The sequence below is a fragment of the Carettochelys insculpta genome, chromosome 14 (assembly GCF_033958435.1).
Source record: "Carettochelys insculpta isolate YL-2023 chromosome 14, ASM3395843v1, whole genome shotgun sequence".
Taxonomy (NCBI): Eukaryota; Metazoa; Chordata; order Testudines; family Carettochelyidae; genus Carettochelys; species Carettochelys insculpta.
In genome coordinates, this window is record NC_134150.1 from 1272577 (window position 1) to 1299836 (window position 27260).

The 27260-nt window shown below is 62.1% G+C and overlaps 1 protein-coding gene across 3 annotated transcripts; it reads right to left on the reverse strand.

Moving 5' to 3' along the window:
• Nucleotides 1–759: 759 nt before the first annotated feature.
• Nucleotides 760–11609, reverse strand: LOC142020672 (uncharacterized). 3 transcript variants are annotated; one of them, XM_075008766.1, is made up of 6 exons: nucleotides 10385–10879; nucleotides 9225–9838; nucleotides 5620–5761; nucleotides 4803–5015; nucleotides 3818–3955; nucleotides 760–3194 (listed from the first exon to the last, which is right to left on the reverse strand). In XM_075008766.1, the coding sequence occupies exons 2-6, from the start codon at nucleotides 9817–9819 to the stop codon at nucleotides 2087–2089; spliced, it is 2196 nt and encodes a 731-aa protein (XP_074864867.1). In that variant the 5' UTR covers nucleotides 9820–9838; nucleotides 10385–10879; the 3' UTR covers nucleotides 760–2086. The 3 variants fall into 3 exon arrangements, with proteins under 3 accessions (XP_074864867.1, XP_074864866.1, XP_074864865.1); XM_075008765.1 differs by lacking the exon at nucleotides 10385–10879 and adding an exon at nucleotides 11561–11609 and having other exon boundaries at nucleotides 761–3194; XM_075008764.1 differs by having other exon boundaries at nucleotides 762–3194; nucleotides 9225–11193.
• Nucleotides 11610–27260: the final 15651 nt, after the last annotated feature.

Below are 27260 nucleotides of genomic sequence, written 5' to 3' on the forward strand. Positions count from 1 at the left end.
GGCCACACCACAGCCCGACAGTGCTACTGCCCCTGGGACCAGCAGCATGGGTCAGCATCCAGCCTCAGCTTCCCCCCGCCCGCCGTGCAACACCCGTGTTCACTAATGCAGGGGATGGAGCCAGCCCGCCTCTACCCACACATCACCCTCTGCCAACGTGGCGAGCAGCCCGGCCCCACGGCAGGAGGGAGGGAGCTCAGACCAGCGGGGGCGTGGGGCTGGGGGTTCATGGGACAAGGAGCAGCTTGGGCCGATTCAGGCTGAGGGGGAGCTGGGCAGGGAGGTGCCCCCACAGAGAGCAGCCGCCCCTGGAGAGAGGCCTGGCCCAGCCCAGCAGAAGTCAGGCAAGGAGGCCCTAGGCTGAGCCGGATGGGACCTGAGAAGGGGGAGATGTGGCTGATGGGGGGAGGCGCTGGCGGAAGCTTCCCCCAGATTTGGGGTTGGCTAACGGGCCCCTCTGGCAAACGACCCCGACCACCAGCCTGGGCCTGTTCGTAGCCGGGGGGCAGGGGAGCTGATACCGCAGTGCTGTGTCTTAGGAGGCGCTCCCTGCCAAGACAGGCCCCCCAACTGCCCCTTCCCGCTCTGTGCTGGGCCCTGGAGCAGCAGCCCCCTTTCACCCCACACAGCGCATGGGGTGCGGAGAGCTGGCTTAAAGCGGGCCGAAATGCAGCTGCAGCCTGCGCAGCCCAGGAGCTGGCAGGGCCCCGCCTGGTTCAAACCACGGCACTAGGAGAGCGCTCGGCCCGGCAAAGGAAACACGGACGCTGCTTTGAAATCAAGAGCTTATTTTACTGGCCCACCTCGCTGTGCTGCCCCCGGACCCACTCCGGCCAGCACACGGCCTGCCGAACTCAGCAGCCAGCTCCGGCTTCGGCGGCTGCTCCCACCCAGCTCCTTTCTTGCCCGCAAGAAACCCCAGAGAATAAATAGAAAGTGCACCGCAATGGGGCCTGGCGGGAACAGGACACCCCCCCGGCCCCTTCCTCACCCGGCAGGCGCCCAGGCCAGGGGAGGCTTTGCAGGCAGAAGCTGCGGGCCTCAGCGTGGCCCTGCTGGCTCCAGGGAGGCTGTGCGTGGCTGGGGCTGGAGGCACGGCGCAGGGCCCGAGGGGCGCAGGAGGGGATGCAGCCGTCTCTAGTTATATTCCTTTAAAATAGACTATTTTAAAAAACCATTTCTAGTGGGTACAAAAAGGTCCCGGCCATCTGGCTGGGCGGGCAGGGGCAGCGGCTGCTTATCGGGCACTGACAGCCGCCCGGGCTGCCCACAGGGGGCCTGGCCTGGCCAGGCTTTCAGCAGGGCTGAGCCCCCCTCCGCGCCTGCTGCCCTCCGGCTCTCCCACTGGCCCCGCTGCCCCACAGGAGGATGGTGATGGAGCTCCACTGCAGAGGCCAAGGAACGACAGTGCAGGTTAGGGCAGCCTGGAGGTCGCCCTCGTTTGTGCCCCGCTCACTGTGGTCCTGTCCAGGTGGTGGATTGCCCTGCGCTGAGGGGGAAGGGGGAATCTTTCCCAGGATGCTTTGCTGCCTCGCTGCAGCCTTGTAGCCAGCAGGTGCAAAGGGCGCTGGGGTTCACGGCTGCATGGTGGGGTGGGGGTGCTGGGTGCCCCCCAGAACAGGAGCACTGGCTTCCACTGATAACCCTTTGGCAACTGGCCCTGGTTCTGCCCCAGCAGAGGAGCAGTGCAGTGGCCGAGTTCCACGGCAGTCTGATACAAGCAGGGGCTCCTTGCACCGCTGTCTCCAGCTTCCCTTCCCTTCGCTTCGGGGGCGCTGTCCTTGGGCTCTGCCAGCCTGGCCCATGGGCTCTGTTGTCCTCCGAGAGGCCGCGCGTGGAGCTGGGCGTGCGAGGGGCTCTCTGGGCAGGGCCCTGGCCGAGGGACGGGTGAGCCAGCGGGACAGGGCAGTGCCAGGTCCCAGAGCCGGCCCGAGGGTGGGCCCCAGGGAAGAGCTGCCCGGCAGGAACGAGACAGAGAACAGAAGCGGGGCGAGTCCCTTCAGCCGCCCTGCCAGTGGTGCCCCGAGGCGCTGTCCTCCTCCTCCTCCTCCTCCAGGGCCGGTCCCCAAGCTGCCGGGTGCGGTGCCTAGATAACATGGCAGCAGTTGAACTGGCCCAGGGACAGGAGGCTGTCCTTGGGGCTGGGCCTGATCCTGAACGCCAGCGCCTTCTCGCACAGCGGGAACTGCAGCAGCCTGTCCTTCAGGTTGGCGCTCTTGCCTCTGCCGGGGTCCGCCGCAGTGTCACCGGCCAGGGGGGCGCTCTCGGCCGGGCGCTTGGGCCTGTCGGAGGAGCCCATCCCGGGGGGCCTGGCTGGTTTCTGGGACTTGTCCTCTAGAGTTGATGGCCCGCTTGGCCTGGCTTGGAGCCTGCCTCCCCCCTGGACGCCAGAGCCCTCGGCACAGCCAGCAACGGGGCACTGCCCACTGCCAGGAGCCAGGACACGGCCCCCTTCGCTCCAGCACTGCTCCCTGCGTCCCCCAGTTGCCATTGCCGTGGTGGCACCATCATCCGGCCCTGAGCGGCCTGCAGCCTCGCCCCCCTCCAGACCCTCTCCGCCGCCCCCCTCTCCCGCCAGGGTCCCCACGGGGAGGGGGCCAGGGGCGCGCTCCACGTGGCTGAGATCGGCCGTGGCCTCCTGCGCTGCCCCCCGGGGCTGCCCCAACTCGCTCCTGGGATGCGGCGCTCCTCCAGTTCCCAGGCCCTGCTCCCAGCAGCCCAGCTTGGGGGCCCCCAGGCTCCTCTCCCCCTTGCTGAGGGCCCCAGTGCTGCGGCAGAACAACAGGGAGCCTTTGGCGCTCTGGAAATCTCGCATTTGCTCTTGGTTTAAAGAGGAGCTTCTCCTCCCCCTGGCGCCGTCCTTCCCCTCCTCTTCCTCCTCCTCCTCCTCCTCCTCCTCGCAGATCTGCTGCAGGGCCGGGGTGCTCTTGGCAAGAGAGGTGTCGGCCAGGGCGGGGCTGAGCAGGGCTCGGACCAGCTGCCCGTTCCCAGACAGGCTGGGGGATGTGCCCTCTGCTCCCAGGGCAGGGAAGGATATAGGCTCACTGTTTCGTTCCCCCGGATTCCCTGGGGCGGCTGCCCTGGCGCAGGCCGTGGCCGGCCGTGGCTGGGGGCCGTGGCTGGCTGGCGTCTCTGCGAAGGCTGAGAGGTCCCCAGCGGTGCTCCCGGTGCTGAGTGGGCCCAACAGGCTGGCACTGGAAGAGAGAGAGGCAGGGCCAGGGTCAGACCCCAGGCAGGAGCTGCCAGCTGGGAGCAGAGGGCCTCAATGGGGCCGTTCAGCTTGAGGTGCTGCAGCCGGTCAGGGCGAGCGCTGGGCCTGTGCTCCAGCCCACCCGACCAGCCCCCCAGTTCCGGTGTGAGGCCCTGCGCAGTGGGGAGGAAATCCTGGGGCCTGGGTATCCTCCTCCTGCTGACTGTCTGCAGAGCCTGGGCCCTGTGGCAAGCCGTGGGGTCGGTGGGGCTGGGATTGTGCCCACAGCTCAGGCAGCACCAGCTGGGGTGGGGCCTCGCCCAGCAGCAGGCTGCCGGTGCTGCAGGAGTCCCCACCCAGGGCTCCTGCAGGTAACCTGCCAGCCGGGCTGCCCCCCAGCGCCACAAGACTGACTGCTCTGGGGGCTGCCAGCTGCCCCAGCCTGTCCCCTGGCAGCCGGCAGTGCCAGGCCAGGGCCAGGAGAGGCGCCCCTGACGGGAGGGGGAGGGACCAGAGAGGAGCTGCGGGGGGCAGGCACAAGGGCCCCCTGCTCCGCCAGGAGCCTAGGGCAGCACGTCCGCCAGCAGAGCCACGAGAGGTGCCACGTGTGGCCGGCCACAGCCTCACCTGCTCTGCACCTGCCGGGTCAGGTCATAGACCAAGCTGAGCTTGGGGCTCGGCCGCTCCTGCTTCTCCCGCAGCAGCCGCTCGGCCAGCAGGAAGTACGTGGCTGTGATGTGGTTGTAGCGATCGGCTTCCAGGGCCCTGGGGGCACAAGCCACAGGTGAGACCCCAGGGAGCCCCGGCATCCACCCTGTCATCCCTGTCCCCCGTCTGCAGGGAGCCCCCCTGCCTGCCCCCCACCCAGCACCCACCCTGTCCCCCGTCTGCAGGGAGCCCCCCTGCCTGCCCCCCACCCAGCACCCACCCTGTCCCCTGTCTGCAGGGAGCCCCCCTGCCTGCCCCCCACCCAGCACCCACCCTGTCCCCCGTCTGCAGGGAGCCCCCCTGCCTGCCCCCCACCCAGCACCCACCCTGTCCCCCGTCTGCAGGGACCCCCCTGCCTGCCCCCCACCCAGCACCCACCCTGTCCCCTGTCTGCAGGGAGCCCCCCTGCCTGCCCCCCACCCAGCACCCACCCTGTCCCCCGTCTGCAGGGAGCCCCCCTGCCTGCCCCCCACCCAGCACCCACCCTGTCCCCCGTCTGCAGGGAGCCCCCCTTCCTGCCCCCTACCCAGCACCCACCCTGTCCCCTGTCTGCAGGGAGCCCCCCTGCCTGCCCCCCACCCAGCACCCACCCTGTCCCCCGTCTGCAGGGAGCCCCCCTTCCTGCCCCCTACCCAGCACCCACCCTGTCCCCCGTCTGCAGGGAGCCCTCTGCCCTGCCCCCCACTTGGCTCCTCCCGTCCACAGGGAGCCCCCTGCCAGTGTGCAGGGAGGACCCTCTCCCATCCCCAAGAGCAGCTGCTCCGGGCTGGGGTACTGCTGTGCCTGGGGACCTGTCCTGTCTAGCACAGAGTCCCCATGGCTCTGGCCCAGGGCTGGGGGTAAGCGGCTCAGCCGAACCCTGGGTGGTGCCCCTGCTGCGCCCGGCCGGCCGGTCGTCACTCACTCCTGGATGGCGTCCCGGTCTGCTATGTTCCCGCCCGTCATGGCCCGGACGATGCTCTCGTGCTCCTCCTGGGACACCCGCTTGTGCGAGGTGAGGGGCAGCAGGGAGTGGCTGGCAGGGGACGGGTCCACGCCCTGCAGCCAGGGGTGCGCCTCGATCTGCGCCAGAGAGGCCCGCTGCTTGGGGTCGCGCTGCAGCATGCGGGCGATCAGGCTGCCAGAGAGCACAGGGGCAGGTCACAGGCCAGCCCTGCAGGGACGCCCCAGGCCCGCGGCGCAGGCACAGACCTCAGCTGGAGAAGGCACCCAGCCGCTGGCAGCATGGCCTGGCACAGGGGCCGGTTCTGCGCGTGGCCTGGCGAGGGGGCCTGGCACAGGGGCCGGTTCTGCGGGTGGCCTGGCATGGGGGGGCGCTGGTTCCCCACGTGGCCTGGCGAGGGGGCTGGGGGGGGGCTGGTTCCCCGCGTGGCCTTGCGAGGGGGCGGGGGGGGCGGGTTCCCACGTGGCCTGGCGTGGGGGCCTGGCGAGGGGGCGGGGGGGGCTGATTCCCCGCGTGGCCTGGCAAGGGGGCCTGGCGAGGGGGGCGGGTTCCCGCGCGGCCTGGCGAGGGGGCCGGTTCCCTGCTCTGGGCAGTTTGCACCCTCCTTCCCTGCTGCATCGGCACCCCTGCCTCTCCCCCAGCTGTGGCCCTGCCCTGGCACAGGGGGTGGTGGCAGGGTTGGGCGGGTGTGCAGGGCAGGCCCTGGCAGACTGCGCTGGTGGCCCGCGGGGGGTGGAGGGACGCGCAGGGCTGGGGTCCGCAGGGTGCAGGGACGCACTCAGAGCACGGCACGGACACGTGGGGCGGGACGGAGTAGCGGCAGTCCAGGATCATGGTGAGCGTCTCGCTGTCGTTGGCCTCCTGGAAGGGCGGCTGCCCACACACCAGCATGTAGAGGATGACCCCCAGGCTCCAGATGTCTGCAGAAGGAGGAGATGGGGTGAGCTCAGTCCAGGGGGGCGGCTGGCCAGGAGGTGGGGGACTGGGCTCCCACTGATCTCTTCCACATACGTGTGGAATAAAACTTGCTACATGCACCACAGCACCTGCGCCCTCGTGCCGCGGGGGGACCGTCCCCCGAGACCGACGCAGCGACACCGCCGGGCCGAGCCCCTCGCGCCGCGGGGGGACCGTCCCCCGAGACCGATGCAGCGATACCGCCGGGCCGAGCCCCTCGCGCCACGGGGGGAGCCGTCCCCCGAGACCGACCCAGCGACACCGCCGGGCCGAGCCCCTCGCGCCGTGGGGGGACCGTCCCCCGAGACCGACGCAGCGACACCGCCGGGCCGAGCCCCTCGCGCCACGGGGGGAGCCGTCCCCCGAGACCGACGCAGCGACACCGCCGGGCCGAGCCCCTCGCGCCGCGGGGGGGACCATCCCCCAAGACCGAACCAGCGACACCGCCGGGCCGAGCCCCTCGCGCCGCGGGGGGACCGTCCCCCGAGACTGAACCAGCGACACCGCCGGGCCGAGCCCCTCGCACCGTGGGGGGAGCCGCCTGCCCTTTCATGCCTCCTGTGCTCAGCTCACACACCAACGCAGAAAGCACCCTGTGCTCGTGTGACACCTGGGCCATTTCCTGCCGCCTCACACGAGAGGAAGCTGCAGCCTCCTGCCCTTTGTTTGCTGCCTCCTGGCTGGGCCCAGACGTGCCGGGCAGAAGCAGAGGCAGTGGCAGGCCTGGGGGGGCTGTGGGAGGCATAGAGGGGCACCCGCAGAGCAGCGTGAGGGACGCCTGCGTCCCCGCTGGGACCAAGGGCCGCGCCCACGCCGGCAACGACCGTTCCTACGGCTGGGGGCTCAGCTCTCCGGTGCGGGAGTGGCGCTGAGCAGGGCCTGGCCAGGAGCGTGCCCTGCACTGATGGGAAAGGCGGCTAGGGGCCCGGAGCAGGGGTGGGGCAGCGTCACACGCAGACAGGTCCATGGCAGAGCCTACAGGTGGGATTCTGGCCCCTCTCCTGGGGCGTCTCAGCTGGCCAGGTTCAGGTGAGGGCCTGCTCCCCACCAGTGCTGCAGGAACAGAGAGCAACAGTGGGGGGACACAGTCCCTGCTGGGGAACCACCCCCTGGGAGCAAGGGGGGAGCTGGGAGAGGGTGGGGGGGTCCATAGGGGTGCGAGGGCCCAGAAGCTCCATGCCAGGGGGTTGGGGGACGGGGTGCAGAAAGCAGCCTGGCCGCTCCTAGCACCGCTCGAGAGACAGAGGCGGGCAGCAGGAACCGGCCCTGGCTGCGCCATTCCATGCCCTGGGCCGCAGCTCCCCCATGCTCGCGCCCAGGAGGGGAGCCCTGGCTGGCCAGAAGCCACAGCACAGACCTCTGCCTGCTCCCCACAGCAGCAGGGGCAGGGCACCTCCTCCCATCTCATCCCGTCTCTCGCGGGGCAGCCTGGCAGGGAGCTGCCGGGGCCTTGCTGGGCCCCTTACAACTGGGAAGGTCCCTCCTGCCAAAACACTCTGGCCGCAGCACAGCCTGTTCCCACTGCTCCCCGAACCTCAGTGACCCCCCACCAGAGAGAGCACGGCCACCCCCAACACACCCCACCTGCTCCCAGACACCGGGCCAGGACCCCCCCTGCCAGAGAGAGCACAGCCACCCCCATCTCACTGCCACAAATTCTGTTGCTCCCTATATAGTAAACATTTCCTTCCTAATTTCCTTAACCTAGTCACAATGGATTTCTCATTGCTACTTTTAGCTTCCCCTACTAATTGTCTGTATTTCGTTTTATTGCATCACGTTTCCATACCTTTTATTACTGCTGTTTTCTCCTTCCCTTTAAATCTCTTTAGTTTTCTCTCTCTCTTTTTTTTTTTTTTTTAAAAAGGAGCCTTCTTTTATGCTGCTGGTTTTGTAGTTGTTTAGGTATCGAGTAAAATATTTAATGCTCCCAGTTATTCTTCACATTTTGATCCAGTTTTAATTCCCGCTCAGTTTTGCCCATGATTATTTTCAGTTTGGAGAAATGGGCCTTTTCAAGCAGCAAGTACACACACACCTGGAAAGGACTTTGTTTTGCTCGAGCAGAACAGAATAAATTAGATTGTGCTCATTTGCACTCAGTTACTAGCTAATTTTCAGCTCAGTGATCAATTCTTCACCTGTCCCAGTGAAGAAATACAGAACCACATCAAGCTGACTGCAGTACCTTTCGGTTCTGAAAATTATAGCTGAGAAATGCCAAGGATTCCCAATTATAATTCATATTTGCATATATAATGATTTCCTCCCACTCAGTCCTGCCAATGACTGCCTTCCTTTTGAGAAGCTGGCCTTTTGAAGAACCAAGCAGATCTAGTCCTGGCTGGGACTATATGGTCTCCACACCTAGCCAATGAAATTAAGTCATAAATGATCACTGAAACCTAGGCAACCATCCCATTGAATTTGATGCCCCATTCTGCGCGAGGGATGACCCGTTGGTGGCTGCAAGAATTCTTGAGTTAGAAAGTCACGTGTACATTTTTAGAACCTTCCAAGGACATCTTCTGAGCGGCAGCATGAAACCTGCAGCGTCCTCCCCCGGACCCCGAGAGACCCTTCTCTTCCTGCGCCCCCGGGGCTGGAGGGTTAAGGTCTGCTCCCGTGTGCAGGTGGTCCCGGTAACAGACCCTGCTCCGCATCCTGCCTTGTGGCACATTGTTAATACGCTGCCCCAGTAACATTCCTCCCCGCGAGCTGTCACTAGAATCTCACAGAATTTCCTCATTCCAAACAGACATCGGTGCGCAGGAGAGCCCATGAGAGGTGCGGCCAGGAAAGAAACTCAAGAACTTCCCCAGTGGGCCGTATTTCCCACAGACGGCCTGCCCTACGTTCTGACTTATTGAGAGACAATCTCTGCTCATCAATATTGTTTTCCTAATGTCCAACCTAAACCTCCCTGGCTGCAGTTTAAGCCCATTGCTTCTTGTCCTGTCAGAGGTTCAGGAGAACAATTTTCTCCCTCTCCTAGTAACACCCTGCCAGGTACTTGAAAGCTGTGATCCTGTCCCCTCTCAGCCCCCTCTTCCCCTAAACTAAACAAACCCGATTCTTGGGTCGTCTCTCAGAGCTCACACTTTCCAGACCCTTCGTCACTGTGGTTGCTCTTCATACAGTCCTAGACCACCAGCACTGGAAGGACCTCAAGAGGTCCTCGAGTCCAGTCCTCACAGCAGGACCAAGCACCACCCGGCTCTCCTCCAACAGCTATTTCTCTAACCTGCCCTTAAACGCCTCCAGCGATGGAGATTCCACAGCCTCCCTAGATCACTTACTGTTCTCTGGACCTGTTCCAGCTCCCCCCCTTTCCTGAGATGCGCTGCCCAGCACCGGACACAAGCCACTGGAGCCCCCCTCAGCGCGACAGCGGCCTGGCCCCAGCATCCCTCCCCGGTCTCTTACCTACGGCTGGGGCATCGTACTCGTCCCCCAGCAGGATCTCGGGCGCCGAGTAGGCCAGGGAGCCACAGCTGGTGGTGAGCATGGTGCCGGGCTGGAAGCGGTTGCTGAAGCCGAAGTCGGTGAGCTTGACCAGGCCCTGCTCCCGGAAGAAGACCACGTTCTCGGGCTTGAGGTCGCGGTGCGCCACGTGCAGCTGGTGGCAGTAGGAGATGGCGCGCACCACCTGGGCGAAGTAGTGCTTGGCCCGTCCCTCGGCCAGCCCACCCTCGTGCCGCATGATGTAGTCAAACATGTCACCGCCGTCGCCCAGCTCCAGGATGAGGTAGAGCTTGGCCTGGGTGTCGATGACCTCGTAGAGCCGCACCACATTGGGGTGCTGCACCAGCTTCATGCAGCGCACCTCCTGCAGCAGCTTCCCCGCCGCGCCCGCGTCCAGCTTGCCCTTGTCGATCACCTTCACCGCCACCTTCTGCCCCGTGAAGACGTGCCGCGCCAGCTTGACCACCGCGAAGTGGCCCTTGCCCAGCGTGCGCTCTAGGTCGTACAGCCCGGCAATCTTCCCCTCAGCGCCGGCCCCGGCCCCGGCCCCGGCCATGGCGCCGCCAGCAGGGATGCTGGGAAGGACACAGGTGTGGAGTGCGGGAGGGGCACCGGGCACCTCCTCGCCCACATGCCCCCCCAAGCGCAGCAGGGCACCAGGCACCTCCCCACCCACACGGCCCCTGAGCACAGGACATTCCCTGCCCACTACTGAGCACAGGGGCACTCTGACACGCCAGCCCCACATCCAGCCATGTGCTCAGCTCCCCTCCCACCCCAGCAGCCTCCTGCACGGAGGGGGCTGGGGCACTCCCTGGCTGCCTTGGGGCTCTGACCCACCTCTGGCTGTGTTGCAGGGAGCTGGGGCACCCAGGATGGGGGGAATTCACCTGGGGGCACTGTGCTGGGCACACATGGGGGAGAGCTGCAGAACTGCTGCGCCGGGGGTGGCTGTCAGCCAGCGCTTGTCTGGCAGGTTCCCTGGGCACAGGGAGCTGGTACACGCTGCACACACTGCCAGGTGGGTATCGGGGGCACTTCCTGGCAGCCTCCCACAGCCACTCACTGCAGTGCCCAGGGTTGCCAATGCACCCACCCCTAGGCACAGCCGCAGCACTCACCGGGACCGGAAAGGGGCCAGGTTCTCCGCCGGCAAGGGCACGGCACAGCGACCAGCGGGACAGGAAAGGGGCCGGGTTCTCCGCCGGCGAGGGCACGGCACAGCAACCAGCGGGACAGGAAAGGGGCCGGGTTCTCCGCCGGCAAGGGCACGGCACAGCGACCAGCAGGACAGGAAAGGGGCCGGGTTCTCCGCCGGCGAGGGCACGGCACAGCAACCAGCGGGACAGGAAAGGGGCCGGGTTCTCCGCTGGCAAGGGCACGGCACAGCGACCAGCGGGACAGGAAAGGGGCCGGGTTCTCCGCTGGCGAGGGCACGGCACAGCACCCACGGGACAGGAAAGGGGCTGGGTTCTCCGCTGGCAAGGGCACGGCACAGTGACCAGCAGGACAGGAAAGGGGCCAGGTTCTCCGCTGGCAAGGGCACGGCACAGCGACCAGCGGGACAGGAAAGGGGCCGGGTTCTCCGCTGGCAAGGGCACGGCACAGCACCCACGGGTCAGGCTGGGCCCTGTACCCTCCCGCACAACCGCGGAGCCAAGCAGGACCGGAGTGGGACAGGAGCCCTGCCAGGAAGAGGGGCGCTGTGGGCGCAGCGATGGTGCCAGCCTGCCCGTCTCCCCTCCACCGCCGCAGAGCCCGCTCCGTCCGGCGCTCCCTGCTCGGCGAGCCGGTCAGGCTGGCAGGAGCCCCGGGCCGCGCACCGGATGCGGGCACAGTGGCTATAAATAGAGCAGCGCAGGGAGGCCCACAGCAGCTGGCGCAGCGCAGTGAGCCTGGCATCCAACCTGGGGCTGGCACGGGCCCCTCTGTCCCCCGCATGCCAGCCGGGCTCCCCCCACCGGAACCCCCCGCATGCCAGCCGGCGCCCCCGAACCCCCACTGCATGCTACCTGGGCCCCGGCCCCCCCCTCATGCCAGCCGGGCCCCCCACCGGAACCCCCCGCATGCCAGCCGGGCCCCCCCGAACGCTACCCGGGCCCCGGCCCCCCCCGCATGCCAGCCGGGCCCCCCGAACCCTCCATGCCAGCCGGGCCCCCCGAACCCCCCCTGCATGCTACGCGGGCCCCCCCACCGGAACCCCCCCTCATGCCCGCCGGGCCCCCGGCCAAGATGCCCCGGGAGGGCCGGGATCGGGGCCGGCCGGGCACAGGTGCCCCCCGCAGCGCCCACCTTACCCAGCTCCCAGCGGCGGGTCGGGCTGCGCCCCGCACCGCAGGGCTGGGCAGGGACCCCGCGCTGACGTCAGAGCTCGGGGCGGGAGGCGCCTCTTAAAGGGGCCGGCCTGGGGTTTGGGTTTCGGGGGGATGGGGTCAGTGCCGCTCTGTGCAGCGAGCGCGGGGGGGCGGGGTGCACAAGTGGGGTTCGTTGCACGAGGGGGTTGTACGCACAAGGGGGGTACGCTGCACGGGCGGTCGTTCACAAGGGGGGTTCGCTGCACGGGGGGTTGTACGCACAAGGGGGTTCGTTGCACGGGTGGGTTGTTCACGAGTGGGGTTCTCTGCACGGGGGGTTGTACGCACAAGGGGGTTCGCTGCATGGGGGGGTTGTACGCCCAAGTGGGGTTTGCTGCACGGGGGGCTGTACGCACAAGGGGGTTCGTTGCACGGGTGGGTTGTTCACGAGTGGGGTTCTCTGCACGGGGGGTTGTACGCACAAGGGGGTTCGCTGCATGGGGGGGTTGTACGCCCAAGTGGGGTTTGCTGCACGGGGGGCTGTACGCACAAGGGGGTTCGCTGCATGGGGGGGTTGTACGCCCAAGTGGGGTTTGCTGCACGGGGGGGCTGTACGCACAAGGGGGTTCGTTGCACGGGTGGGTTGTGCGCACAAAGGGGGTTCGCTGCACGGGGGGTTGTGCGCACAAGGGGGGTTCGCTGCACGGGGGGTTCTGCGCACAAGTGGGGTTCGCTGCACGTGGGTTGTGCACACAAGGGGGTTCGCTGCATGGGGGGCTGTATGCACAAGTGGGGCTCGCTGCACGGAGGGTTGTGCGCACAAGGGGGTTTTGCTGCACGGGGGTTGTACACACAAGGGGGTTTGTTGCACGGGAGGGTTGTTCACGAGTGGGGTTCGCTGCAGGGGGGGTTGCGCGCACAAGGGGGTTTCATTACAGGGGCCAGGAGTCTGTGTGTATTGCAGCACTCCTGTTCCTCTGCTTGTGCTCCCACCGGAACACTCAGGAGCTTGGAAACGGTGGGGCTGCCCTAGAAACAAGGCCCCTGAAACCAGGGGCCCTGAAGCCGTCCGGATTCCAGCCCACAAAAATCTGCCTAATCAGAAAATCTCCAGGCATCTCAGACAGCTGTGCCCAGACCAGAGGATGCAGAACCCCACTTCCCACGTGACAAACCTTCCTTGTGTGCAGAACCCCCCTGTGCAACAACCCCCCCGGCGTGCAGAACCCCCGTGCAACAAACCTTCCTTGTGCGCAGAACCCCCCATGCAACAAACCTTTCTTGTGCGCAGAACCCCCCCGTGCAACAACCCCCCGGTGTGCAGACCCCTGTGCAACAACCCCCCTGGCATGCAGAACCCTCGTGCAACAAACCTTCCTTGTGCGCAGAACCCCCTGTGCAGCAAACACCCCGTGTGCAGAACTCTCCCATGCAGTGAACCCTCCTTGTGCGCAGACCCCCCCATGAAACAACCCCCCCTTGTGCACAGAACCCCCCGTGCAACAAACCTTCCTTGTGCACAGAACCCCCTGTGCAGTGAACCCGCCTTGTGTGCTGGACCCCCCAGGCAACAAACTCCCCTTGGTGTGAATCCCTGCCACACCACGCCACGCCACTCACATCTTGGTGCTCAGCAGAACGGAATGGACAGCTGGGGCCTCTGACCATCACAGAACCGCAGAACAAGGGAGCTGGGAGGGACCTCGAGAGGCCATCGCGTCCAGGAGCCAGCACTGTCTCGGTCAGGGGTCGGCAGCCCCTGGCATGGGCGGCATGTGAGCCAATTTTCATTGGCAGGTGAGGTGGAAGCTCAGCCCTGCTTCCCCCACCCACCCCACCCCACCCCTCCTCCCCCACACAGCTGGGAGCTTGCTCAAAGCCACCCCACATGTGGGGTAACGAAGGCCTCTGCCTCCAGGGGAAAGCTCTGGTCTCGGTTTATTTATGAATGACGCTGTTGTAAGCAGGGCTACTAGTGACTTTATAACGTCTCACCAGCACTCGGACTGTACATGGAGGTCAAACATCAAATTTCTGCCCTCTGCTGCGGACAGGTGGCTGGCCCCGGTCTGGACCATCCCTGACAGGTGTCTGTCCAACCTGCTCTTCAATATCTCCAGGGAGAGAGATTCCGCAACCTCCCTGGGCGATTTATCCCAGTGTTTGCCCACCCTGACAGCTAGGAAGTTTTTCCTAAAGTCCAACCTACCCCTCCCTTGCTGCAGTTTAATCCCATTGCTCCTTGTCCTGTCCTCAGCTCAGTGGCGACCCCTTGCACTCCTTCAAAGCTCCAAACTGCTCCAGTAACCCTCCCCTCAAACTGGAGGCAGCCAGCGCAGACTCACCAGGGCAAGGTGGGTTCTGAGTGAGGTGCCAAGGCTGGTTTCAGGCAGGTGAAACTTGCAGAGAGGGCCACAGGTGCCATTTGGCAGGTAGCTTGGCCCAGAGGTGCGCCCGAGACTGGCCACGCACCTTTGCGGGATGCAATTGCAGACTGGCGTTCGGCTGTTCAGACTCTCCTGGCTCTGACCAGTGCCGGCCACAGCACGCACGAGGTGAGTCCTGCACGCAGGAAGAGCCGCACGAACGCCCCGCGGCATTCACGGCCCCTTGGGCAAGGTCAGCCGTCGGGTTAAAGGTGGTAAATCTCACAGTTTCAGCTCCTCCGGTCTGAAGCTTCGGCTTGGGGTGGCTGGGAGCCTGATCTAAAACGCCTGGTGGGGCGGATGTCGTCAAGCTACTGGATGGGGGTTCGCCAGGCTGCCGAGCACTCAGCGGGGGAGTGGAGCCAGGCAGCCCCAGCTGGCTATGCTCTCCCCGCTTGCTCTGCTTCTCACTGGGGAGCACAGGGATGTCCCATCTGCCCCTGCAGCAACAGGGCCCCACAGCACTATCCCCTGCTGGCTGTTGGCCAGCTCGGCAGCCCCCGGCATTTGGACGTCCAGGGCCACACCTGTTCTTAATTTGTTCCTGCTCCAGGGCACCATGGCCTTCAGAGCTCGGCAGCTGGAGAGCAGCAGCTGCTGGCCAGGGTCTCCACTCTACATCCTGAAGCAAGGATGGTATTTCCGCCCTTCCTTCTGCACTGCTGCCTGCGGAGCCAGGCCCTCAGTCAGCTGCCGCCACTCTCCAGCCCCTAGCTCTGGAAGCAGCAGTGCGGGAGCAAAGCTGGCACAGTAGGGAGATTGCCATCCTGACGTCTACACTGCTGCTGGCAGGGCGCTGTTGTCAGAGCTGGGGGTCTGGAGAGTTGCAGCCCCCAGGCAACTCCTTGTCAGTCAGGTCCTCGATTTGGGAGATGCTGGTCTCCCTGCAAAATCTGGGCAGGGTAGGATGGAAGCCCCTGAAAGGCCAGGGGTACAACAACAAGAAGTCCTGGAGCACCTTGGAGACCAACATATTTTGGGGCATAAGACCCGCTGCATCAGATGCATGAGTCTGTGACATGTTTCCCACAGCCGTGAATTCGGTAGGGCCCTGCACACCAGACTGGTGTCTGCCTGCTAACCAGAGGGGGGACGGTTTGCACAGTCGGGGACGTTCCCTGTGTGCACACGCACATCTCTGGGGTAGTGGTTAAGGACCTGCCCGAGTTCCTGACACGTTCCCAGCTCAGTGACTCCATAGCATGGGGAATTTCAAACAGCTCCCCGGGTACTTGGTCTCGTACTGGTGAGCTGAAAAGGGCCCTGCAGCGATCGCATGAGCAGAGACAGTGCGTGGGAGCAGTTGTTACAGAGCGGCCGGGCTGCAGCGTTTGCCCCAGGACAGGGTTTGCTCACCTGCACCCAAGGACAAGGAAAGAGCCCGGCCACCGGTTTTGTACAGGATCTTAGCCCTGTGGGCCCGGGCCACCATCTGTGCTCCCTGTGAGCTGGGCGCCCACGCTAGGTTTGGCGCCTGTGGGTGGTGCCTAACCCTAACCCACGCATGCCTCGGTGCACACACCTGGTGGAAGAAATCGGCACGTGGCTGGAGAAGATTCATGGGAATGTCAGCTACAGCCCTGCGGCACCCGTCTTCCAAAGGCTGCTGTCAGTGCCAGCACATCCGCAAGGCAGGCCGCTGCATGCCCCAGCCTCCCATGGGTGCAGGGCACAATCAGGCCCTGTGCTGCTGGGCTGAGATTCAGGGTGGAGGGGCTGAGCTGTCCCCCTCCGCCTTACCCTGTCTGCACCTCTTACCTCCCCCGGCTGGGGCCACGCTTGGGGGTGGATGCGAAGCCCTGGGCACAGGGTCGACAGCTGGGGCTCCTGGACCCACAACAGAGCTGCAGGGACCCCTGGTGGCAGTGGAGCCCATCAGTGGCTGGGGCATCAGGGCCAACGGCAGAGCCTATGGGGCCAGGATCCAGGACTCCCAGAGGTGGGGCTGGTGGCTGAGACCCCCTGAGACTGTCCGCCCCCAGGTGGCAGAGGGGTCCCAGCATGAGGTGCAAGTTCTGCAGGGTGCATCATCAACCCCTGTCCCCCAGCTTCCTGCCCCAATGAACGGGGGTCTGTGGCGGCTGGTGTGGACCCCTCGCGGGAGCCGGGGAACATGAGAGACAGCGGTGCAGACTCCCTCGAATGCGGAACCCGCACAGCCCACCGAGCAGCGCAGTTCCCACAGGAATTAGAACCGGCAGAATCCCCTCCTGTGACTGCTCAGGGCCGGCTGCAGACAAGGGGCCGCATCTGCGCCGACCTCGCACCTCCGGCCCATCTCCCCGGCACAGCCCGAAGGAAGAGCTGCTCCGTACTTGTGGATATGGGCCAGCCCCAGGAGAACTCGCAGTGCCACAGGCATGCACCCGACACTCCTGCAGCCAGGGCACAAGAAGCCCTGCACTGGCCAAGCGAGCAGTGCAGTGAAAGACACCCAAGCCAGGGCAGGCTCTGCAGCTGGTCAGCACGGGAATTACTTGCCGTGCACTAAACCCCTTGCAGAGCTGGGCGTGGGCTCGTGGGAAATCAGCCCTGCCTGGGGATGGCTGGTGGCCCTGTGGACTTGTGGGCAGTAGATCCCTGGAGCAGCATGACACACGGCTGTGTTTGTCTAGTGTGGACCCCCCCGGCCTGTTGCAGCACACAATGGGTCACAGTTCCCAGCCACATGCCGCCTGGGGCACAGCCAGGCTCACGGCAGAGATGCAGAAATCCACCCAGAGCAGGTCTGAGCTGGCCCGCGGCTGCACCTCCCATCACGCAGCACAGGCGCTGAACGGCACGGGCCCTGCACAGCAGCTGTAGGACCAAAGGCAACCAGCGTGACAGCAAACCACATCCTGCAGCTCGGCAGGCACCAGACAGCCCCGGGCTGGCTGGTGAGGCAGCTCCAAACAGCAGTTAGAGACAGCGCTGCACTTACAAGAACTGCCCGGGGTCTTTTGCAGGGGGATCAGGCACAATGCTGCTGATCATTCCACACTGCGTCATACGCCTGGGGTAGGTTACGCTCCTGCACGCTCTCTGTCTCTCTCTCTCTCTCACACACACACACACACACACACACACGCTGTCTCTCTCTCTCTCTCTCACACACACACACACACGCTGTCTCTCTCTCTCTCACACACACACACACACACACGCTGTCTCTCTCTCTCTCTCTCACACACACACACACACTGTCTCTCTCTCTCTCTCTCACACACACACACACACGCTGTCTCTCTCTCTCTCTCTCACACGCACACACACACACACACGCTGTCTCTCTCTCTCTCTCTCACACACACACACACACACACACGCTGTCTCTCTCTCTCTCTCTCACACACACACACACACGCTGTCTCTCTCTCTCTCTCACACACACACACACACACACACGCTGTCTCTCTCTCTCTCTCACACACACACACACGCTGTCTCTCTCTCTCTCACACACACACACACACACACACACGCTGTCTCTCTCTCTCTCTCACACACACACACACACGCTGTCTCTCTCTCTCTCACACACACACACACACACACGCTGTCTCTCTCTCTCTCTCTCACACGCACACACACACACACACGCTGTCTCTCTCTCTCACACACACACACACACGCTGTCTCTCTCTCTCTCTCTCACACGCACACACACACACACACGCTGTCTCTCTCTCTCTCTCTCACACGCACACACACACACACACGCTGTCTCTCTCTCTCTCTCTCACACACACACACACACACTGTCTCTCTCTCTCTCTCTCACACACACACACACTGTCTCTCTCTCTCTCTCTCACACACACACACACACACACGCTGTCTCTCTCTCTCTCACACGCACACACACACACACGCTGTCTCTCTCTCTCACACACACACACACACACGCTGTCTCTCTCTCTCTCTCTCACACACACACACACTCTGTCTCTCTCTCTCTCACACACACACACACACACACTCTGTCTCTCTCTCTCACACACACACACACACACGCTGTCTCTCTCTCTCTCTCTCTCACACACACACACACTCTGTCTCTCTCTCTCACACACACACACACACGCTGTCTCTCTCTCTCTCTCTCTCTCACACACACACTCTGTCTCTCTCTCTCTCTCTCACACACACACACACACGCTGTCTCTCTCTCTCTCACACACACACACACACACACACGCTGTCTCTCTCTCTCTCTCTCTCACACACACACACACTGTCTCTCTCTCTCTCTCTCACACACACACACACACACACGCTGTCTCTCTCTCTCTCTCTCACACACACACACACACGCTGTCTCTCTCTCACACACACACACACACACACGCTGTCTCTCTCTCTCTCTCTCACACACACACACACACACGCTGTCTCTCTCTCTCTCTCTCTCTCACACACACACACACTCTGTCTCTCTCTCTCTCACACACACACACACACGCTGTCTCTCTCTCTCTCTCTCACACACACACTCTGTCTCTCTCTCTCTCACACACACACACACTCTGTCTCTCTCTCTCTCTCTCTCTCACACACACACACACGCTGTCTCTCTCTCTCACACACACACTCTCTCTCTCTCTCCCCGGCTTGTTCCTGTTGTTACCAGCTAGTTGCTGCCCTTAACTGCACTGGCCAGGTGAGTTAGATGGGGAGGGTGGAGCTGGGCCAGACTGATGCTGGGATGTTGATAAGGCGAGACCTCAGGTCCCCACTGCCAGACACCTTAGATTTACAGTGGCCTCTCTCAGGCAAACGGACACCAGTTCGCTACCCCATGCATATGCAAAGCTTCTGGACTGTGTCAGTCAGTCATCCCTGGCGCCGCCTTCCATCTGCTGCCTCAGCGCTGCCACGTTCATCTTCTGAGAGGGCCCTTTAAATTGGCTCCAAATGAAGGTGCTTGCCTCTGCCCCCCCCCGCCCCCCAAGGTCGTCAGTGTGCCTGAGCTTCCCCACCAGAGAGCTCCATCCTGCCCCAGCTCTCCGGGGCTGCTCTCGCACTGCCCTGTGACATTACGGGATTTTAAAACGCACCTGCCAAACCCTATTTCAACCACTCTCCTAGGTTTGCACCAAAGCTTGTGCCAAGTGGGTGTGTGAGGGACCCCTGCATCTGCTTATCTGTCTGTATCACTTTTATATGCGGAGCTGTAAGAACGGGCTCTGGGCCTGGAGCTGAAATTTCCCTCTCTGGAGATCACAGTGGGAGGCGTGGTCACCTGCTGTGAAAAGGTCCCTAGTCAGGGACCGCAGTACTTGATTTGGCTGCGGACATGTAGGCGGGGCTGGGGCCGGGGCCGGGGCCAGGGCCGGGGCCCAGGGCTGTCAGCAGGTGCACTGGGATCAGGGTGCAAAACACCTGCCACCCTCAAGGTCTTCCAGCCCCTCTGCAGCGGGATCCCCCGGGAGTCTCTAGGGCAATCCCTTCCGATTGGCTGCCCCTCCCCATCCCTGCCACGCCTGAGGAAGAGCAGCCAATCAGAGCTGCTCCAGCTGTAGCTTGTCTGCCCCAGCTCCTGCTTCCCCGGTGGATGGGCCAGAGAAGCCAGCAGGGACCTGCTCCCTCCTTGGGGTGCAGGGATGATCTCGCCGGTGCCGCCCTTACCAGGAGCTAGAGAGCTGGGACCTCTGGGAAGCCCCAGGAGAGCCCTGGCCGCTGCAGTGCAGCCGGTCCTGGGGGCTCCCTGCGGGAGGACTCGCTGCCCCGGGTGCGCAGGGCCCGCGCTGTGTGCTCGGGCCGGGACACTGGCGGGGCGAAGAGCCGGAGCCAGGGGCTGCCGGGAGCGCACAGCGCCTGCCACGTCCCCCGCTTGCCAGCAGCCCAACACGGCTACCCGCGACCGCGCCTGTGCAGGCCCCGTGTCCGGCTCCTCCGGCTGTTTGCGCAGCAGCCCGGGCAGCACTGGGCCGGGGACGAAGACGGCTCTGCGGAGACGTCAATGCGGTAACCAGGGAGGCGGCCCCGGCCCTGCGCTGAAAGCTTTTTAATCTGCAGAGAAGCGGCCGCTCGAGGCCTGGCCCCGGCATTGGTAATGAGCTAAATGAGCCTGCGCCTGCTGTCCCCAGCCGCTTCCAGGAAGAGCAGCCCCCGAGCAGGGACACGCCGGCTCTGTCAACACGGCCTGTTTTTCTGAGTGCTGCCGGGGCCGGGGGGGCCTTGGGGCGACCTCCCACAGCCACGCTGCCCTGCGCTCTGTGCCAGCCGGGCCCCCACGGCTCCTGGCAGGGCCCAGCTCTGCCAGTGCTGCCCCCTGCCCTCCGGCTGCCTCGCTCAGCAGCTCCATGGGGCAGAAACGTGCCTGCTCCCGGCCCAGCTGAGTGCCCCGTCTCATGCAGCCGAGTGCCAGGGCCGGACGGCACCTTCTCCTCCTCTCCCGCCTCAGGAGCTTCCCTGCCTTGGTGTCACTGGGGTTTTACCTGGGCTGTCTGGTTTTTGGCTTCTGTGCCTGGGCCAAAGGAGGACCTGGCAACCTTAGGGCACTGGAGCCAGCCGTGCAGTTACCAGGGGGCTCAGGGGGGCACTGAGTTATTATCCTGTGTCAGCCCTCACTGGGCTGGGGCTGCATCTCACCTGCAGGCAGGCTCCTTGGGGCAGTGCAGTGAGCGACGGGGAAAGGAGCTGGGATGGGAGTCTCCTTGCAGCACCCTCACTTTTCTGCCCCTGCCCCACCCTCTGCCTTTCTCTCCCTGCCTTGAGTGCATGGACCTGACACAACCCTGCACAGGTGTCCTGGAGTTGGGGGGGGGTCCCCAGGCCCTGCACCCCACACACTGGCAGACAAGACTCTTGTCCAGCAGGAGAACAGGAGGTTGTGAGGCAAGGGGGACCCAGTGCAGAACAGACTTGTCAGCACTGGGCCCAGAAGCCGTCAGTGCCATCCAGCTTGGGGAGAGGGGCCCAGAGGGGTCCCTGAGTCGGGCCCTGGTCCCCTCCCTCCCTCTCCAGCCAGATCAGACCAGACCAGACCAGACTGCCCCACGCACCAGCCCAGCTCCAATTCCAACCAGCCAGGCCCCTCCTCCCTCTGTCCTGTTCCCGGGGAACAAAGGAGTCAACTGGTTGTCTGGGTTACAAAGAGCCTGGAGACCCCATTGCCGATGTCATCACACTGAAACGCCCCTCACCACCACGCACTGATGCTGGGCCTAGGGAAACTGAGGCACCCCCCTTGGGTTACTACAGGACAGTAGGAAACACGTGCAACTGAACCAGGGGAATAAAATCTTCCCACGCCCCACTTTGTCACAATAGGTCAAGTGTGCTCATGTGCTGTAATGGAGTTGTGGGGGTCGCCCCAGGGCCTGCACCATCCACAGGGTGCAGTAGATCCCACTACTGCCACCTGATGTAACAGGGTTCAGGGGGTCCCCAAGCTCTGCGTCCCGTCCGCAGCCAGGAGTGACTCTCACTCAGCAGGTAGAACAGAAGGTTCATTAGGTGACAGAGATGCAGTGTGGTCCAGACTCATCAGTACAGCGACCAGAAGTGGTCCACCCAACCCATACTGGGACAAGGAGATCCCCCCCACAAGGGAACTCCAGGCCTGTAGATCCTGCCTGGGACCCAGCCCTGCCTTGCTCCTCTCCCAGACCACTCTTCCCAGCTGCTCCAATTTCTACCTCAAAAAGCAGACAGGCTCCACCTCTCCATTTGTCTGGCTGGTGTTACCTGGTCACCTTGGTTACAAATGACCAGGTCTGGTCACCACGGTTCCCCCCAGCAGGAACCCTGGTTGCCTAGGTTACAAATCACAACCCCCCCACCACACTTCTTCACATGTGCCCACCAAGTTTTGACCCTGAGTGATGGGGCAACCATCCTACACTGGCATGCAAGGGGTTAATAAGTCCCTTGGGTGGCTATGCGGGAAGCAGCCAATAGGAGAAAGGCTGCCGTGACCAGCCAATTAGGGCTCAGGAGACCCATATAAAATGAGCCACAGGGCAGCACACAGGTGGTTAGTTACTCTGTAGACCCAGTGGAATAAGGGCAGGCTGGGCTGCTAGCAGTGATGAAGGGACCCGAGAAGAGCTCCTGGGAGTTGCTGGCTGAGGTCGGGGGCCAAGGGTAGAGAGGGTGTTGTGGCCACAGGGAAGTTGTGGGGCTGCAACGCTCACCTCCAAAATAGATGAGCACAGTCCTGGTGAGCCCTGACTGCTGGTTTGGTGAGTGTAAGAGAGCTGCCCTCTGTGGGAATCATCATTGAATGTGGCAAGAAGCCACCCTCTAGTACTGTTAGCTGCACAAAGTTCTCATCCCTTCCATGCTCAGGGATGCACACACCTTTATTCAATCTGTGACCCTGTGCATTTAAACTCCCACCTTTACCCAATTCCTAGGGCTCAGGATGTAATCTCTGCGGGTGTGCAGGATCTGTTCCACTGAAAAAACCCTACACAGTAATAGTCTTATTCTCTATTTATTTACAATTACCAGGAAAGCAGAATACGTGCCAAGCACACGGTATCATGCTCACCAGTCCTGGTAAATCAGGCAGGCAGACTTCCCCTGTCGGGATGGACAAAGTCACTCTCTGGATGTTGGTTGCTGCACCTCAGGCTCTTGGGGGTGAGTCTGTTAGGTGTTCCTTCTTCCCTCCTGTTGGATGTTCTGTTCCTCTCTTTTTTTCTGTTTGATGTTCTGTTCTTCTTTCTGCCCCTTTCCTCCCTTTTCCTTCTTGGACCCCAGCTTTTAAGTAGTGAAACTTGAGTCCTGCTTAGCTATACTTCGAGCAATTATTTTAGTACAATTTTACTTACCAATAATAGCTTACAGTAACAGAACTACCTAACCAATCATAACCCACCACCTTAACTGATTTACACCTAACAAAATTAATTATACAGCAGACAGGAGCAATTACAAACCAGACAGAGAATACACAGAGAACCGTAGAGAAGTGAAGACAATCATCAGAGACTGGTGGTCCCACCTCAGCCATCGATAAGTTGTTGCCTGCCAGACGAAATGCTGTTAATTAAATTTTCTTTACCCATCTTGTGATCTGTTTAACAGTGGGTGGCACTAGGATGTGGTCTCCTTAACAGCCTGATATGGTACTATTGTGCTGAAATGTAGGTGGAATGTGAGTATGTGACTTGTAGCTTCCTGGTTACTGGCTGCTGCTCTTTAGTCTGGCTGCAGAAAAGCTATAGGCCTCTCAAAATGGCTAGAGAACCATGTTGGTTAGACTGCTCCAGTATCTGCTTCATTCCCACCCCCCCAACCCAGAATCTCATGAAATTGGGACCTGCTGTATTGCCAGAAAGACGGGACTCAAAGGTGTTTTTAAAAAATAAGTGGGGGCACTTGAAAGCAGACTGTGTGAGGGGTTGAAACTATAGTAAAGAGCAGAATTATCGGACACACGAGTGCAAGAGGCTGGGAAAAAGTCAATGCAGATATTGCAGAAGAAAATCATCCCTCACCAGTTGTATAAAAGTCTTCGAAGGGGCTCAGCAAACTCACAGATAGGCCCTACCAAATTCACAGTCCGTCTGAGCCAATTTCATGGTCACAGGACTTTAAACATTGTAAAATGTCAAGAGTTCATTGGTTTAAAATCTGAAATGCTGGACTGTCGCAATGTAGGGTCCTGCCCCCGAGCGGATTTGTGGGGGTATAATGGACACACAGGACTGACGCGTGCTCTCTCTCTCAGCTCCTTCTAGTCCCTAGGGGGCCCCCCCTCAGGGCGGTGCCCTTTCCAGGGTGTAATATGGTGGGGTTTATAGGCACAGCTAGAGAAATCAAGCCAGGGTATCTTGGCCTACAACTGAGCCACTGACAGCCGCGGGCTGGGATTTCCTTCTCACCAAGGCAGATCCAATCAGTCACAAAAGTACCTTGGCCAACCAGAAGCCACACAAGCAAACCCAGAGCTTTCCCAGCTGCTCTACCTGACCAACAACCCCTAAATTCAGGGGAGAGTTTATTTCACCCAATCCACACAGATTCTTCCAGGCCTCAAAGGGTCCAGCCACAGTCACAGGTCAATACACACTTGCATTTTACCCAAAACAACACTCAAATGCCCAGATCCTTCAGATCTAAATAGCTAAAGGTTTATTTATAAAGCAAGAAAGACCAGGGCGAGAGAGAGAGATGGTTAAAGCGACACTTTACATCCATCAGTGACAGCTATTGATGCAGCCAGTGATGGTCTGTGAGGGTTCTTGAAAGTCTCAGAAAGTCCACCCATGAGGGGTAAGATACCAGGTGACATAGTCTTAGTTACTGGAGAACTGGAGATCTGGCCAGCTGGAGCCAACGTGCTGGAACATGGATCCTTGGAACAGGACCAGGAACAAAGTCAAGACCAAAAGACAAAGGCTTTCTCAAGATGGACACTGCTGGGCCCCTTTTCTAGTCCCCTCCCATGGAGAGAGAAAACCCGTTCTCCCTCTCAGGCACTGGAGGGTCAATGTCATCTCAGCCAAGTGAGTCACTGTGGCAAAGTGCCATTGGTGGCCGGTTTGGCCGGCTCGCCCCAGTCATTTACAGGCAGCTGGGATGGATGTCTGGCCATCTGATTTCAATGCCGTCGTCAGCCCAGGTCGCCCGAGCTGGGCTGCATTCCAGGGACAAGCCCCACGTTTCCAAGATGCGCATTGGCTGTCTGAGCCTTTGGTTATACGCCACCATCCGGGCTGGGGCCGAGTTCGCACCTCCCATTGTGAATCTTGGCACTAAACCTCGCAGGTGCAACTCCAGAGCTCAAACCCACAGCTCTGTGCACAAGCAGGACACAGACATGACAGTAGGATCCACTGATTCAGGGCGGCTTCGGCTTCCATTAGATGCCTCACAGGGCGTCCCCGGCATGATGTTTGGTGCCAATAGCTACATGGAGCACATCAAATGGCTTCCATACCCAATGTACAAACCCTACCACGTGACACAGGGGCCGTCCTTGCTCGGAGGTTAACCATGGGCCCCTCTGCCTCTTGCCATGGGCTTCCGCGGGGAGGCCATGTGCTCTGGCCCCCCAGGGCTTCCACTCCCAGAGAAATGAATGCAAACCTGAGCTCCAGACGGGAGCGGCTCTCAGCCAGCATGGAACAGGAGTGTTCTGAGCATTCGGACACAGCACAGGGGACTCCCAGGGCCTCGTGCCCCTCAGGACAGCACATCTTGGTCTGTCCCACAGCCGGCTGGGCTCTGGCTGCTCTCTCTCCAGGCCAGCAGCCCCTCCTTCCAGCCAAGGCACCCTACATCACAGATACTGGGGCTCCCTCCCCTCCTTTCTTTGCTCCCCCTCTGTGTGAAACCAGCTGGTCTGGCCATCAGGCTCCTTCCTCTTCCTCCCATTGTCTTCCTACTAGTCAGGACTGGCTGTCTTCCAAGCTGGGCTGGGCCACTCAGCCACCAGGACACCAATTGCTGGGGTCCCCTATCTGCAGCCTGTTGTCTGGGGTCCCTGCTGCTAAGAGAGGTCATAACTGGTCCCCCGCACCACACACCCCCTAATTCTGGTTAACCTTGCAGCACACAGGGAAACTGAGGCACACACTATTCCTGCGAAGGGCAGGGAACTGGACTCGATGACCTCTTGAGGTCCCATCCAGTTCTAGTGTTTTATGATTCTATGAAAACGTTGCACAACTCCCGCACTTCAGCCTGGGGAAAGAGAGGGGGTTGCCAGGTTATTGCAGGAGGTGGTGGTATTGCTATCCTTACTTCTGCGCTGCTGCTGGCAACCGCTCTCCTTTCAGAGCTGGGCAGCTGAAGCATGGTGGCCGCTGCCTGAAAGCCCAGCTCTGAAGGCAGCGCTGCCACCAGCATCAGCAGCACAAAGGTAAGGATGTCAGGATATAGTAGTACCACCATTACTCTTGCCCTGCTGCTGGCAAGGTGATGCCTTCAGAGCTGGGTGTCTGGCCAGCAGCTGCCGCTCTCTGCCTGCCCACTACCCCAGGAGGAGGGCCAAAGCCCAGGAGCTTCAGCGTCAGGAAGGGCGCCTGTAACCTAGTCCTGCTGCCCAGGCTTGAAGCCTTTGGGCTTTGCTGTGGGTGGTGGGGTTGAGGCCATGGGCCACAGCAAGTCTAAGCCAGCCCTGGCAACCCCATTAAAATAAGGATGTGCCCACCCTCCCCCACTAAGCCATGTGGCTGCACAGCTTCCTGTCTAACCCCTGCAGGGCTCAGGGCCGTAGGGAGGAGGAATCTCTCCCACGCCGTGAAGCTGCCGTGGCCGGCGGAAGAGAGCTGCTCCCTGCCAGCTCTAGCAGGGCTCTAGCCAGGTATGTCTGAGCCCCACCCCCAATCCTTGAGCACCCTCCTGCACCCCAAAGTCTTCAACCTCAGCTCCCTGCCATAGCCCCCACCCCCAGCCCAGAGCCTGTACCCCCTCCTGCATCCCGGTCCCCAACCAGAGCCCTCACAGTCCTGCACCCCACCCCCTGCCACAGCCCTGAGACCCCCCGACCGCACTCAGACCCCCTGGCTCACCCCACCACGTGAATTTGTCCCGTGCACCAGTGGGAAAGCGACGTGTCGCACGTCCCCTCCACATTGGGGCACGTAAGGAAGACTTACCTTGCCTTGACTGGGTCTTAATCAAACAAGACGCTGTGGAGAAGACGGCGAGAGCGCGGGGCTGGCTGGTGCTCCAGGCCTACGCCCAGAAGGGGACCCCACACGGTGACCTGGTCCTGGAGCGGGCGAGGGGCCGCAGGCTGCGAGGGAGGTGGAGCGTAACCCCTGCCCTGGCCGAGGGCATGCCCAGAACGGCTGGGGCAGGCAGCAGTGTCCGTTGCAGAGGGGAAAGGGGCACAGTAGGAGAACTCCTGCTGCACAAAGCAGGGTGTCGCTCAGCACAACGTGAACCACCCAGGAGAAGAAACTCCCTACCCGCCGGCTGCATGCCAGTGCTATGACGGCCCACGTACTGGCGCCCAGCTGGTCTGGCCGGTCGTACTGCACCCTGGGGCCGAGTCACCGGACTGGGAGGTAACAATCAGCGGTTCGAACCCAGAGGGGCCAAGCGGGGGGAGCAGCACTGGGTCAAAAACGCAGAGGGTGGAAAAGTAGCCAGAAAGTTACTTGAGTAAAAGTGCAGCTGCTTGGGCGGGGGGAGGCGCGGTTAAGTACAAGTCACCAGTGTCCCTCTGGAAAGCTGCTTGAATAGAGGCACATGGACACGCCCGCACACGTCACAGCTGCACTGTACTCAAGTATGCAGAAGGGCCACCAGCTGCGCTTTTACTCAAGTAGCCTTTCGGGGCACTTTTCCCACCTCTGCAAAAATGACACCTCCCGTTTGCAGGACAG